The sequence below is a fragment of the Coffea arabica genome, chromosome 1c (genome assembly GCF_036785885.1).
Source record: "Coffea arabica cultivar ET-39 chromosome 1c, Coffea Arabica ET-39 HiFi, whole genome shotgun sequence".
In the NCBI taxonomy this organism is placed as follows: Eukaryota; Viridiplantae; Streptophyta; class Magnoliopsida; order Gentianales; family Rubiaceae; genus Coffea; species Coffea arabica.
This window is the reverse complement of record NC_092310.1, coordinates 8817055-8832603: the sequence shown is the minus strand read 5'-3', so window position 1 is coordinate 8832603 and position 15549 is coordinate 8817055. Positions and strand designations below refer to the sequence as shown.

General features: G+C 39.1%; 1 protein-coding gene across 1 annotated transcript; it reads right to left on the bottom strand.

The window, feature by feature from the left end:
* Positions 1–948: 948 nt before the first annotated feature.
* Positions 949–3668, bottom strand: LOC113693211 (G-type lectin S-receptor-like serine/threonine-protein kinase RLK1). Its single transcript, XM_027211998.2, has one exon. It carries the CDS (start codon positions 3636–3638, stop codon positions 1161–1163), a length of 2478 nt encoding a protein of 825 aa, XP_027067799.2. The 5' UTR covers positions 3639–3668; the 3' UTR covers positions 949–1160.
* Between the last annotated feature and the right edge of the window lie 11881 nt (positions 3669–15549).

Below are 15549 nucleotides of genomic sequence, written 5' to 3'. Positions count from 1 at the left end.
ACAACTCGAAAAATTTGTTGTAATTGTAATATAACTTTTATTTTTATAGTTGTGACCCAAAAAAATAAATTTCTTAAAACATTACCATTTTATTATGTTCATAGGTATTAATATATGGAAATTGTGATGTATAGATAAGTGCAATTCTATATATAACTCGAAAGATTTGTTGTTATTGTAATCCAAACATTCTAACCTTTCACAAATTCAAAAATAATTAAGAATTTATAATATGACAAATTATTCTTACATATTTTATAAGGTCATGTGCACAAAAAAAATAGCTTTCATAATATATTGAAAATGCTTAAAACATATAACATTTATAAATGATAAGCACAATTGTGTATCATACAATTGCATTACGAGTAATTACTAACTATAATACTAAGTTTCAATCATTAATGAAAAAATCTTAGCATTATTTCAAATAAACTTCCTAATACTTGTTTCATGTAAGTTTTTTAAGTAAAATAGTAAATTTATACCACAAACTAGTAAGTTTTGACCATCAACCAAATTCACTATTCTGTCAATAAGATTTACTATTAATCTATAAAAACTTATTATTATTTGAACTAAATTTACTCTCCAAAAAGTAAGTTTCGGATATAGAGTAGTAATTTATTTCAAAAAAAGTAAGTTCCATATTTATTCTAATTTACTTTTTGAGACATAAAAGTTACTAATTTATCGGGTTAACTTACTATTTTTTATGTAAAACTTATTAATCAAATTTTTATGTATTATCTTATTTAGGTAACCAGTTCAACAGGTAATCAAATGGTCACTAAAAGTGTTTTTACCTTACCTGTTATATCAAGTAAAAACAGTTTCATTGTCATCGTTACTTCAGACTTTTCCGAATAATAATTAGACACGTTACTTAGTCAATTACTTCTAAAATCATTTGTCTGAGGTGCTTGTCACATTCACAATACAATATAATAGATACACAAAAAGCAAACAAGCTTATTATTATCTCATCTTACTTGAATAAATGCGTTGCCACCATCCCAACAGGAAGTTTGCCCACTAAGAAAATCTCATATACTGGATAAAAGCAGAAAAAAAAAAAGGTCCAAAAAAAGTAAAAACAGCATAAAAATACTCTCCCCAGACATCAATTGAAATGACTCAAAGCAGTATTGAACTAAAACTCATCCCGTAGTGGAAAAAGGAGACGGACAAGGGGGTACCATAACTTCCACAATTCCTTCAAGCATCTGGCTCACCTTCCTCATTTTAGGCCTAAGCGATGAGTTTTCTTGGATACACCATATGGCAACCATCAGAAATCTCTCCAGCATCGTTTTATCTTCTAGGGCCTCTAAATCATTTTCAACAAACATGTCCATTCTTCCTTCTTGAAAGCAATCCCAAGCCCAATCAATTAAAATTGGGTTTTCTCCTTCACCAAAGTTTTCAATGTTCTCCACACATCTGCGGCAAGAAATGATCTCCAGTAACAAGACACCAAAACTATAAACATCAACCTTTGCAGTGATTTGGTTGCTCCTGAACCATTCAGGAGCAACATACCCTTTTGTTCCTCGAATACTAGTAAATGTTCGACTCTGATTGATCATCAAAAGTTTTGCTAATCCAAAGTCAGAAATCCGAGCGTTGAAATACTCATCAAGGAGTACATTCTGGGGCTTTATGTCGCAATGAATAATTTGAGTATTGCATTCTTCATGAAGGTATACCAGTCCCCTTGCAATCCCAATAGCAATTTGAGTCCTCATACTCCAACTAGGTTTGGGATTATTTAACAACAATCTCGCGAGAGTGCCACCGCTCATATATTCATACACCAATAGACGATGTTGCCCTTCATCACAGAATCCAAGCAGGTGGACCAAATTCTTGTGGTTAGTCCGGCCTATTGATTCCACTTCAGCACGAAACTCCTTGTCCGCATCTTGATCCACTCTGCATAACTTTTTCACTGCAAAAGTAGTGTTTTTGGATCTGATTTGCAAGTCACCTTTATAAACAGTACCAAAAGATCCCCTGCCCAACTCTTCCTTGAATTCATTTGTAGCTTCTGCAAGCTCTTTGTACGCAAAATAACGCAAATTTGTATTCAGTGCATCAGTATTTGGATGAGTTATTACCTTCTTTTTGTGGTATATGAAGTGAAAACCGAAACAGGCTGTGGCAATGAACACCAAATTTACGAAGAAAGAGCTTCCAAGGAGCAGAGATCCCACAAGTACCACAGTTCCTCGGTTTTTTGGCTTTGATCCTGTCAGAACTGGAGGAAGAGTTTGACCAACTGGCGGAAGAGCTTGACATACTGGAGGAGCATCACTTTTGCGATATTTTATGAAAGCTTTTGACTGACCGCCAGTGCTTTCTGCCCTCCCATTACCAAGTGGCAGCCTCTTTTTCCAGCAACCGCTGCCACTGAAAATGGCCACAGCACAGAAACAATCCTGCAAGCAAGATTGCTTACAAACTGGTTCTTCTGAAGGATATATTCGCTCATAGTCGGACAGAGGCCAATTTATGTCATTGACCACCTCTAAATCAAAAAGGCTTTCTGCAGACCCCTCTACTTCACCACAGCCAAGAGAAGAGTTTGGTATGCAGCTGCCATAAGCGTCCTTTGGATCAAGCAATATATACCCGTTTGGACACTTGCAAGCCGGTCTTCCATTATCTTCAAGGTAGCAAACGCTGTTAAATCCACAAGCTCCACTCCCCATTTCTCCTTGAATATAACATATATTAATCGGCACATACCAAAAAATTGTCCAGTTCGGGTTGCCGGTAAAAGTCCTAGGATGATAATAATGTGTGAAAACCCCATAAAAATCTATTGTTGCCCTATGATAGTATTCTGATGCTTGTGGTAATGATTCTGCAACCAGATTCAGCTGTTGTGTTTGATTGATCGTCTTCCTTATGTACATGGCGCCTGTGCCATCAAAAGTAACTTGATAACCAGAATTCAATGCATCTGTGGAACTAGAAGTCTGACTATTGTAGTACTGAACTTCATCATCCTCATTCGTTGGTACACTTCTGGTAGCAAGTACTAGATTCCCCTCACCATCAAAATGGAGATAAAATCTTCCTTGAGAGAAGTTTGTTGCCGACTGTCGAGAGCTAAGAGAATTTCCAATTGCCAATCCTTGATTTGGCAATATGGTATCACTAGGAAATTTGAAGCTTTCCCACAGCCAGCTATCATCACTCCCCTTAAGTATAAAATTGCCTGTATTATTCATAAAACCATGATTAACTTGATTAGAATTGACATCAGTAGTCCAAAGTTGTGAGCCCTGAGGGTTACGGAGCACAAGACCAATTTGACCATCAAGCACCACGGTCGAGTTACGAGGAACCGAGTTGATTGTATTAACATACCAAACTACAGTTTTGTCTGGTATCTTGTGATACCATATGGAAAACAAGAAAAGATCCTTCTCCTGAAGTTGCTGGAATCCAAATGCAAACTCACCAGAAGGTGAAAGCCAGTAACTGGATGTTTCACCTGCAGTCAAAGTACTGTTATTGGGCACAGTACCATTATTTTGAGCCAAAGCAGAAACTGGAAGGAGAAATACCAAGTAGATGAGTTGTATGTATAGATTTGCCATTGCAAGATATAGTTTAAGCCTCGTCATTAAAATGTAATAGCATGTTTGATATATATTGTAGAATAAATCCTGATGTCCTTTGCTTTCAAGGTTCTTTAATTAACTAGTCAGCTAGGAAGATTTTGGACTCTGGAGTCATTTTCCACATCCACGTATAAGCTGGAATATGGTGACTGCCTTAATGGTCTTACATTAGACATCAAAATGAGCACGTAATGTAACGCGTTTTCAAATTGTCAATCAAAAGACAAATCAAAATCCGACGAAATTTCAGCTTCTCCAAAATGAAGTCAGTCAATCAGCACTAGCATGGTTCCTTTCACACCACAGGAAACCTAGGCATGTTTTACACACCAAGACAATCAAGAAATAAAAGTTCTTTATTTTTTAGGCAAAATAGTAACTATTTCATTGGTATAGGCAAGAAAACAGCTTACACACGTAACTATTTTATTGATATAGACAATCCATCTCAATTCTTCATCCCAATAGTAAGCACCGCTGTAAGGCACATTTGCTGCACTTTTTGCCAAATAGCTCGAGTGACTACAGATAAAAAATAAATGATCGATACTTTCAGCATCTTGATTACAAAGTACACATTGATCAGAGTCAACTGAATCCCCCATTGCTTCAACCTATCCCTAGTCTTAAGCCTACGCTTGCACAATAGCCAAAGAATAAAGGCAAAGTGTGGAATGTTTCCATTTCTCCACACCATATTGTACCATTGCACCTTAGGTCCTGATTCTTTAAGTTTTTCCATAACAGATTTCAGTGTAAAAATGTCAGAAGCATTGGCAGTGCAACTAATCTGGTGGCCCTCATGCTCAGGCAAAGGAAGAAAATATTCAGGAGTGGCTAGCATTAATTTCCTGAGTTCTGAATTGATTCTCCTTCCCACTGGCCATTTCCACTGTGCAGTCAATACATTTAGCAACCGAGTTTGCATGGTAAATCCAAAAGCACGCAAAATCTGAATTGAAAATTTTTGGTATATTGGGTTAATTGGATGGCAATTATCATGCCAGAAACTTGTACTACTGCCATTACCCACTATAATCTTAATATAACCCTGAACAAGATGCCTTAACTGCAAAATTTTCCGCCATCCCCATGAGCAATCCCCAGGTATCTTCACTCCCCAAAAACAAGAATTTCTCAACGACAAAATATGCACCCATTTTACCTAAAGTAAGTCCTCTTTGCAACAAATATTCCAAATCAGTTTGAATATAGTACATTTATTCCAAAGCTGCAAATCAAATAATCCCAAACCCCCTTCCTTCTTTGGTGTAATGGCTGCATGTCCCTCCTCCGCATTGGGGGAGGGGGTCCCCCCCATTGCAGACGCAAAGGCTGCCCCTCGGTCGTTTGCGGAGATGGTCTCGGCAAAGCAGAATCTGGGGTTTCAGTCCAAGTCTTTCGCTTCTTTGTTCTCCCCTGCCGTTGGAAAAACAAGGGTGCAGGCTGTTGCATCCACTCATAGAGGGGAACCAGCAGTGTGTTTTTCCATGGAAGATTTTGAACGGGTCGCGGTTCCATACTAGTTTGCATTGGTGGGGAAGTTCTCTAAGACCTGTGGAAATTCTTTCATGCGCTGGACTGGAAGGATGATATTTCACTGGGTTTGATAGATCGACGACATATTCTCATTAGGTTAACAAACGAGGCAGATTTTTATCATATTTGGTCACGTAATATTTGGTACATTCAGGATGTGTCGATGAGAGCTTTTAAGTGGTCGACTGATTTTCACGTGGACAGAGAATCCTCAGTTGTGCCAGTTTGGTTCTCCCTGCCCAAGCTTCTGATTCATCTCTTCCACAAAGAATGTCTATTCTCCATTGTTGCATGCCTGGGCCGTCCGCTTTGCGTGGATACTGCTACAGCTGTGGGTTTGCGGTCAAGCGTAGCAAGGGTTTGCGTAGAGGTGGACCTGCTGAGGGAGCTTCCAGGACGGGTGTGGATTTCAGTAGGAGATAGGCTGGGCTTCTGGCAGGCGTTGTTGCCAAAAAATCTCCCAAAAAACTGCTGCTTTTGCCTACACTAGGGACACAATGAGGAAGAATGCCGGCTCAAGAATCCTGTTCCACATCCGGAGAAGATGGGCCGATCGCAGGTGGAGAGGACACTGCAGAGGTATAAGCAGAGGGAGGATCCCTCAACTGGGCATGGTACTCGCATGGCCTAGGGCAAAGCTGGGGAGCGTGGAGGCAGTGCTGGAGGACCTTGGTAGGGAGGCGGCTCTGAAAGATAGTGGAGTGGAGGATCAGTCGCAAGTTTTGGCACCACCAGGCAAGCAGCTAGTTTCGGAGCAGGCAGCGGCAGTGCCTGTGTCACCACCATTTGTCGAGCCCCATAGGGCGCTGAATCTCTTAGTGTCAGGTGCGGGGCGCTGGTGAGGGTGAACCCATGCGGCCAAGCAATGGGCAAGGAGGGTTTACGTTCTCTACTGGGGGCGCTGCTGAAGTTGCTACTGTGACAGGGGTGGTGGAGCAAGTGCTACAGGTGCCAAGGCAAATGGTTGCAGGGGTTGGGCAATGGCAGGTTGCGGTTGCGGTGTTGGCAGCGGAGGAGCAGGTTGCGGTTGCCAAGCCAGCAAGGGACCTAGTGGTGGTGTCAAGCAGTGGGGAGAGCAGGCAATCTTCTTCCTAGGAGCTGGAGAATGCCAATCTCTCAGCAACGGTAACGTTGGTGGAGGAGGCAATCGAGAGAGCTACTGACAGTGTCATGCAGGACATGGCTGAGCATGTCATGGCAGAGGAAACGGCAGCAATGAAACATAGCGAGCAATAGAGGACACTGCAGTTGGGGCACAGCGTGGTTGGGCCTCTTCAGTAGCCATTGATAGTAGCTACGGCCAGGTCGTGTGAGCAGGAGGATGACGATGTAGTTGACGGGAGGTCCATTGACTTACCCCAGGTCGCGGGTAACTTATCGCCAAGGATGGTTGTAGTGCTAGAGTCCAGCTCGGCATCATTGTTTGTGGAGCTGAATATTGATCACCCCAGCGATGCAGGGAAGGAACTCAGAACGTCAAAGGGTCAGGGAGCTCGAGTCTGAATTCCGTCTGATAGGCAGCTCAGGTCAGCAACATCTGCTCAAAATTCTTTTCAATATCTCCATCATGATTAATGTCCTTATGTGAAATATTAGAGGGGTTTCCAGGAGACCTAACCTGTGTAGATTGATTCGATTAGTTAGAAAGCATGGTATTTCAATTGTAGCTATTTTTGAACCTAAAATGAATGTTTCTCATATCGATTACATCCACATGCAGCTAGCATTTGATTCGGTTGTTGTCAACCAAACGGGGGATCTTTGGATTTTCTTTAATACTCCATTTAGCTGCTCGATTGTAGGGAATTCTAATCAGCATATCTCACTATCTGTGCAACACCCGTGGTTACTGGGTCCCTTGCTATTTTCATTCGTCCATGCGAAATGTTCTATGGAGGAACGGCGGAAGCTGTGGGTTAGTTTACTACGGGATAAACCTAAGGCTTTTTCGTGGTGCATAGGGGGAGATTTTAATGTTATAACGGCCCCTGATGAAAAGCGGGAAGGCCGGCCCTTTGCCATGTCAGAAGGTGTGGAGTTCTTGTCGTTTATGGAAGAGGCGGGGGTCTTCGATGCTAGGTTCTCGGGAGCGAGTTTTGCGTGGAGCAATAATAGGAGGGGGAGGGCGCGGATATGGAAGCGGCTTGATAGATTAATCATGAATAAAGAGTGTCTTGATGTAGGTTTGGCCGTGTCTGTTGTCCACCTTGTTAGACACCCATCGGATCATTCTCCTCTGAAGATCTTGTTTCGATCTAGACTTGACAATAAACCATGGTCATTTCGGTTCTTAAATATGTGGATAGCAAGGCCAGAATTGATTGAGGTTATTCGTGAGGCCTAGAATGGGGATGTCCAAGGTTCCTCCCTGTGGATTTTTTGTTCAAAATTGATGGCGGTGAGGAGGAGCATTCAGGGATGGAATAGGCAAGTCTTTGGTAATATTTTTTACGCAGTCAAGATGGCGGAAGTAGAGCTCTTAAGAGCCGAGAAAGGCGTGGAGACTGATGCCTCGGAGGAGGCACAGACGGAACTACAAAGGGTCCAAGCTGAGCTTCGACGGGCTCTAGCGATGGAAGAGCAGTTCTGGCATCAGAAGGCCAAAATAAAATGGCTCCATCATGGGACCAGAACTCCAAGTACTTTCATGTTGTGGTAAAGCAGAGGCAGGTACAAGGAATGATACACAGGGTTAAGAAGGCCGACGGAGCGTGGGTGGAGGACGATGATGCCATTGCAACCGAGGCGGTTGCATATTTTTCCAGTCTGTTCTCGGGTGAGGCAACGTCACAATCGGATGGGTTACTTAACTTGATTCCGACATTGATTATGGAGGAGGACAATTTGGGGTTAGAAGAGGTGCCCACCATGGAAGAAATTAGATGAGTGGTGTTCGCAATGGATGGGGATAGTGCTGCAGATCCGGATGGCTTCACGGGGAAGTTCTTCATATTTGCTTGGGACATCATTGCTTAGGATATCCACAAGGCAATTGGGAGCTTCTTTTGTGGGGCGGAGTTGCCTTGGTTTACCACCTCTACATCCATAGTGTTAATTCCCAAGGTTCCAAATCCCCAAGATTTCTCTCAGTTTTGGCCAAATGGTCTGTGCAATTTCTTCAATAAGGTGATTTTCAGGATTTTGGTGGACTGGATCGCTCCGATTTTACCGAGAGTCATCTCTCCCCAACAAACGGGTTTTATAAAAGGGCGGAGTATCACGAAAAATTATTTGTTGGCCCAAGAGTTGATCTCGGGTATGGGCAAGAAGACGAGGGAAGGCAATATAGTGTTTAAAGTTGGACATAACTAAGGTGTATGATTGGATGTCTTGGATACATATTATTACTGTCTTAAGGAAGTTTGGCTTTGGGGAAAGATTCATTGACATGGTATGGCGTCTGCTGGCAAACATTTGGTTCTCAGTGATCATCAATGTCACACGGGTTTTTCAAGTCCAGCAGGGGTCTCAGACAAGGGGATCCGTTACCCCCTGTCCTGTTTGTTATCGGAGCAGAGATGTTATCATGGGGTTTGAATAGCTTAACTCTTTAGAGGGGTTTTGTGGGGTTTCGGGTCCCAAGGGATTGCCCCACTGTCAGACACCTAGCCTTTGCAGATGATGTAATAATATTTACAAATGGGACTACAGCGGGGTTAAAAGGAGTTATACAAGTACTGGGGCATACCAGCAGTCCTCGGGCAGTTGGTGAATGCTCAAAAGAATGGTTATTTAGTTCATCCGTCATTACTACTTGCTCGCAGAAGGGTAATTGAAAGGGTCACGCAATTTACACATTAGGAATTTTCTTTTCGGTATCTTGGTTTTCCCTTATATATCAGACGGTGTAAGTCATCGTACATTGGAGACGTAGCTCAGGCTCTTTTAAGCAGAATCCTGTCCTGAAAATCCAAGTTTTTGTCCATGGGGGGAAAACTGATCTTGATTAGGCATGTGCTGCTGGCTGTTCCAGTACATTTGCTATCTGTGGCAGTGTTACCTGCTACGCTATTCAGATTGGTGGAAAAGGTGTGCGCGGACTTCCTATGGGGTGTCTCGAAGGAAGGGCCAAGGTATCACTGGCTCCGGTTGAACTGAGTCGCCACGCCTCCGGTACATGGCGGAGAATGCTAAACATCAGTAGGCAAGCGAAGCTATCTGTCATCTGGCGGATTCAGGAGAGTTCATGTCATTTTTGGTATGATAACTGGCTGGGGACTGACGCGTTATTTCTTAAGGCTATGGTGGACCCAACCCGCTCTTTTAATGACTTCATTGAAAATGGGAGATAGAGCTCAAAGTTACTTTCCCTAGCCCTCCCTTCTGACGTAATCTCTTCGGTTCTATTATACCCGATTCCTTGCAGTGCGCAAGCTAATGAGCCCATATGGCGGTTGACCTCGTCAGGAGAGTTCTCGTTGGCATCGGCCGTCAAGGAGGTTCGACAGGCTTGCAGTCCTTCTTTTGTCCATTCTCACCTTTGGCACTCTCGCATCCCGTTGAAAGTCTTTTTCTTCATATTGCGTTTGGTGTTGGGGAGGTTGTCATTCCCTGATATTTTGTGTAGGATGGGGTTCCAGATGATGCCGTCAAAATGCTTGTGCTATCCTGAGGGAGCGAGTGGGAGGCGGTGGAACATGCACTTTCCAAGAGGCAGGTCACTAAGGATGTGTGGAATTATTTTACTAGCATATATGGTCTTACGCAGGGGGGTCTTCATTGCAAGCTAGGGTAGTGCCTTGGTAGATGTTGCCTCCAAGATCTGCACAGCGGCGGATTATCTTTAGGTTGATGCCGAGTCTCATTTGCTGGCACGTTTGGAGGGCAAGGAACGCATCGATGTTTGACGAGATCCAGATGCACCCGACTACCATTTTCCAAGCCGTTCTTTCCGAAATAAAGGCTGCGGTGGAGATTTATTTTAATACGAGGCTTGGTTTGATCTCGTTCCCTCAGCTTTATGAATGGTCGGGTCGCCCAGGCAGCAGAAATAGCTTTCAGCTGGTGCGGTGGAAGGCAAGACCAGGTTGTCTGACGTTGAATACGAACGGATGTTCCAAGGGTAACCCAGGCTAGAGTGGGGGCGGTGGGATCTTACGGGACTCGACAGGAGGGCCTATATTGGCTTTCTCAGCTTTCTTTGGAATACGCTCGAGTTTACATGCGGAAGCCCTCGCAATGCTAACCGGTCTTTAGCTTTGTGTGGGGCAAGGGTTTGTCAATGTGGACCTTCAATCGAATTCTCAGGTGCTAGTGAGGATTATTCAACGACGTGTTCGATGCCCGTGCCAGATCTGGAATGAGATAGAGCAAATTGGGGACCTGACAGTGAACGTGGCGAGAGTCTCTCACTGCTATAGAGAAGCCAACCGTGTGGCGAATCTTCTGGCTAATGTGGATGTCTCTCACCTACAGCAAGGTTGTGTTATCTATGACAACACAGGCACAATTCCAAAGTTAGCAAAGAGGGAGGTCCGTTTAGATAAGTTAGGCATGTCATCTGTTAGGAGAATAGTAGGGGAAGCGGTGCAGGCAGGGCATGTTGGGGACATTCTGTAACTTTGCTTTGGTTTTGATCCATAAGTAATAAAGTGGGCATTTATTAAAAAAAATATCTATATTTATAGTTCTTGATTCAAAAGATATTTTTATTTCTAAATTGTATTCAGGATGTATAATATTTATTGATAAAGTACTAAACGAATTTGAAATATTTTCCATAAAATTTTATTGGCAAGAGAATAGAGTGCAAGCTATATCAAGACTCATAATTTCTTGTTAACAAAAGAATTGGGTCCAACACGCTTCCATACCTTAGATCTAATTTTTGACCGACAAAACTCCGGCTACCTCCCCGAGAACTTCTTACTTGGGCGTTGCTGCCTCCAACCACTGGGGTGACTTCCTTTGAGGGCCGCTTCAGAGTTTTACAGCACAGCTTAGTTTCGTTTCCTACCTCTAAGCGTACTCAGATGTAAATATGGAAAGATGTAAAGAAACTTGCTTCTCTTATTAATGAAGAAAGATTAGGACAAGGTAATAGCCTAACACACTACTCTCTGTCTCTCTCTTTATTCACTATACATGAGAGGACATTTTAAGACGACGGTGGGTAGATTCCCTCAATTCTTTCTTACTCTAACTTTCCTTCTAAATTCAACTTCAACTCCGACTGCCTTCTTCATATGGCGCCTGCATATTTATAAATGTTTGGCGGACTTCAATGTCAGATTTGAATTGATTTTTCCATGGACATGCTCTTACTTTTAATTCTGCGGACTTGAACAACATATTTTGGATTCCGGGAGTGTAACGTTAGTGCTTACATCTTATTCCATGCTTTGACTGCTTGATGCCGTGTCCTTATCTTCATTTTTAGTACATGCTAGACACATGTTATTTTTGTGCTTTCTCATCCTGCACAAAGTCTTGATAGCTTTGTTGCTAGATTTTATTCTGCTGCTTTCCAATAAGCATATTTTCTAATTTAAATAATTTATTGCTGCTTCTGGAGTCTTCCTCGTATATGTAGTCATTATAGAAGAAAATGCTTCATTTCCTCCGTATGTACAAAATCCTTGCTTGGGTGTATTTTCTAGATTTTGCAAAACAATTCTCATTCCAGGAGCTTCGATAATGTATTTTTTCTTTTGTTAAAAATATTCATACTCCTTCCATTGAGGGTATACTTTTATCTCCAAGTCATCATATTTCATGACTTTGATATGAGAAAAAGTATCATATCTATTTGAGTCTTCAAAATCCGGTCCAGCTGCAATAATTTTGAGCATTAAAATGTCCTTGGGACCAAAAGTAGGATTATTTTGGTAGATGTACCTAACTCCTTCTTGAATCCACCGAGGGAACTTGAAAATTTCAGCAAAGGTTGGAGTAGTCATATAAATTGCATTAATTACTCCAAAATTCTACCATTTTTGAATGAAATTGCAGTCACATCCCTGCACACAATTCATTCTAGGATAAATCCCTATAAAATCCATATAATATGTCTCTATATTTTGTAAGGCATATAATTCTCTCATGAGAGAATTGTATTCAGAGACGAGCGGGTGCTAGTTAATTGTATTATTTAATATGGGTATCCTTTGAGATGTCTATTTCCAGTTGAGATCCGATCTCAAGGATATTCCATCATCGATAGAATTAAATCCAGATCTCTTAGTCTGTTGACAATCTTCTTTTCCCGGTGAAGGTGGAAGATTTTCTATTTCATCCCTTTTGAATAGGTCATATAATAATTCTTCAACCTTATCGTATAGGCTGACTGTATTTTGCCCTTTTTCGGCATGCTTGATAAGAAGTTCAGAAACTTCTTTATTTATATCTTGGTAATTCACGATATCCATTACGTCATTGAATGACGTCTGCAATTGAGCAATTTTTTTCAGATAATTCTGAGACCTTATCCAAGAGGATAGTTTGCTTATTAATTTGGTCTTCCATCTCTAGTGAGAAAATCTGCAAGACAATTCTCATCAGATTTCATTAGTTCAATTTCAATCATAAATTCAGATAATGCCATTTGCCATCTAATTAAATCTTTTATTTTGGGGCAGAGGTTTAATATTATTTTTAATAAATGCTCTCACTTGAGAATTATCAGTTCTTAACTTAAATTTCTTCAGTAATAAAAAGTAATAAAATTTATGACAACCTTTTATTACTGCAAGTAATTCTTTTTCATATATATGATATCTCTTTTCTGTATCCGAAAACAATCCAGATGTATATCTACATAATAAATTATTTTTTGTTTTTGAAACTGCACTCCAAACTTCTTCAGGTGTATCAGTTTCTATTATAAGATTATCTTCATCAGATGGTAAAGTTAAAAATGGTAATTTTTTACATTGCTCTTTTATTTTCTTTACTAGTGATATATGATTTTCAGAATAATATTTTTCTTTAGTAATTTTTGCAGTTCCTTTCTTTTATCTGCTAGTTTATAAATAAAATCAGATGCATAATTTAATGTTCCTAAAAATCTTTGCAATTGTTTTTTATCTTCTAATTTATTAGGAAATACTTGTATTTTTTCCAAAATATGCGGTTGCATTTTTATTCCTTCACCATTTATGTCTAATCCTAAAAATTCAATTTCTTTTAGTCCTATTTTTGCTTTCTTTTCTGATAATCCGATTCCATGTTTTAAACACAAATCAAAGAATATATTTAAATGTTCTAAATGTTCTTCTATCGAATCTAAAGCTATTAATATGTCATCGACATATACATATAAGAAAGGATAATCTTTAAAAATTTTATCCATTTTTTTTGATATATTTGAGGGGAATTTTTTAATCCAAACGGCATAACTAACCATTCATATTATCCTTGAGGAGTACTAAATGCTGTATATTTAATACTATCAGGGTGCATTTTTATTTGCCAAAATCCGCTTTTACAATCAAATTTAGAATATATTTTCTTTCTTTTACTCATATTTATGAGGGTTTCTTTATGTAGTAAAAAGCAACCATCAAATATGGTTTCACTATTTAATTGTTTATAATTAACAACCATTCTAGGTTTATTTCTTATTATTTCGGCATGGTTTCTTACCATGAATGCAGGTGAAGAATGGGGAGAATTACTTTCTCTTATTAAAGGAATTTCTAATAATTCTTTAATTTGTTTTTTGAGTTCATCTTGATCAGGAGGATTATATCTCATGGGTTTTACTCTAATTATTTTATTTTCATCTTTAAGTTTCAGCATAATCCTGGTTTTTATCCCAAAATTTAAGAGGATTTTCTGTATAACTTAATCGTAATTTTTCTTTTATATCTTCTAAAGTAGTAGATATCGTTTTTAGTTGTAGTTGTTTCAAATTTAATTATTTTTCAAAATTTAACATGGAATTTCCTTTTGGTATTTTTTATTTTTTTTAATATCCAATATCACCACGCTGACCCGTGCGAGTATGAAAAGTGATAGGAATTTTACAGGCATAAGCATTTTTAAGTCGGGAAACTACTATCCAATGGCCACAAGGGGTTTTAAAATGTATTTGAGATTGTAAAGTATCAAATAAAACTTTATGAAATAATTGAAGAAAATTATTTCCTAAAAGTATATCTAATCCTGTATCATAGAAGTAAAATGGGGGACATTTTACAAGGAATGAACCAAGTAATATCTGAGGTTTAGATATTTCAGAATTTAAAGTAATAGGGTTATTAGAAATATCAATTCCTGTTCGCTCAGGTAATGTTTCATGATATTGTGGTGGAAAACATGTAGGTTTACATAAATATGTTCCTGGTCCACTATCAATATATGCTGCAAAATATTTAGCTTTATAATCTTTATAAGTTATTCCTATAGGAATATAAATACTATATTGACTTGTCATTTTCTTTTTACATATATCTTTTTATCATATGGGTGATAACTATTCCACTTGTAGTTATATTATAAGGGGATACTAAATCTAAAAAGCTTGCTTCTAACATTATTTCAAGAGTATTATTAAATCCTTCATTTTCAACTAGAAGTCGAATAGGAATTCGATTGCCAGTTAATTCAATTTCTGTTTCTACAATCTCCTTTTTTTTTTCCAAAAAGAATACTTATTTATTCATGAGATAAGACTAAACATTCCGCTTACATACGCCTAATTTTCCAAATCGAAGGCAACCCTAATCTATCCAGGCGAGTTGCCCCATGAGCCAGCCTGGGGAACGTACTAAAGCACTCCTTTATTTCATGAGTTTCTCCATTAAAATTTGTGTATTGATAAGGATTTTCTAATTAAAAAATAGGCAAGTGTTCGACTAATCTATGTGATATATAATTTCCATTAACTCTAGTATCTATTAAAATATTACAATGTGTCATATTTTTTCCATTCCAATATCTAGCTTGTATTCTATAATTTGTTGTTATTTTTTGATTAGTATTCATATTCGGTAAACGGTAAGAATTACTTATAACTATTTTTCCTGTATAGGATAATCTAGGTAACAAGGCATTTGGCTTATCTAATAGGGGTTTTTGACTTAGATCTAAATTGAATTCCTCATCTAATTCTATATTAGTAATTTCTGGAGGATATATTTTTCCTACTTCGGAAAATAATTTAGGGAGATCAATGAATTCAGTATTTGAAAAATGTTCAGCATGATGAGTATTTGATAAAGCATAAGAAATCATATATGTAATAGAATATGGTCTATTTCCATTGAAAAAGAAATCTTTTCTTTTGAAATCTTGTATTAAGAAAAGTGTTTTATCAAAATCTTTATCTTGCATATTATAAGAAATTTTTGGATATATATTAAAAATTAACTTTTGCTATTTAAGATTTCCTCTAAGGATACCAAGAGTTGCTTCTCCTCTATTTTTTATTCGA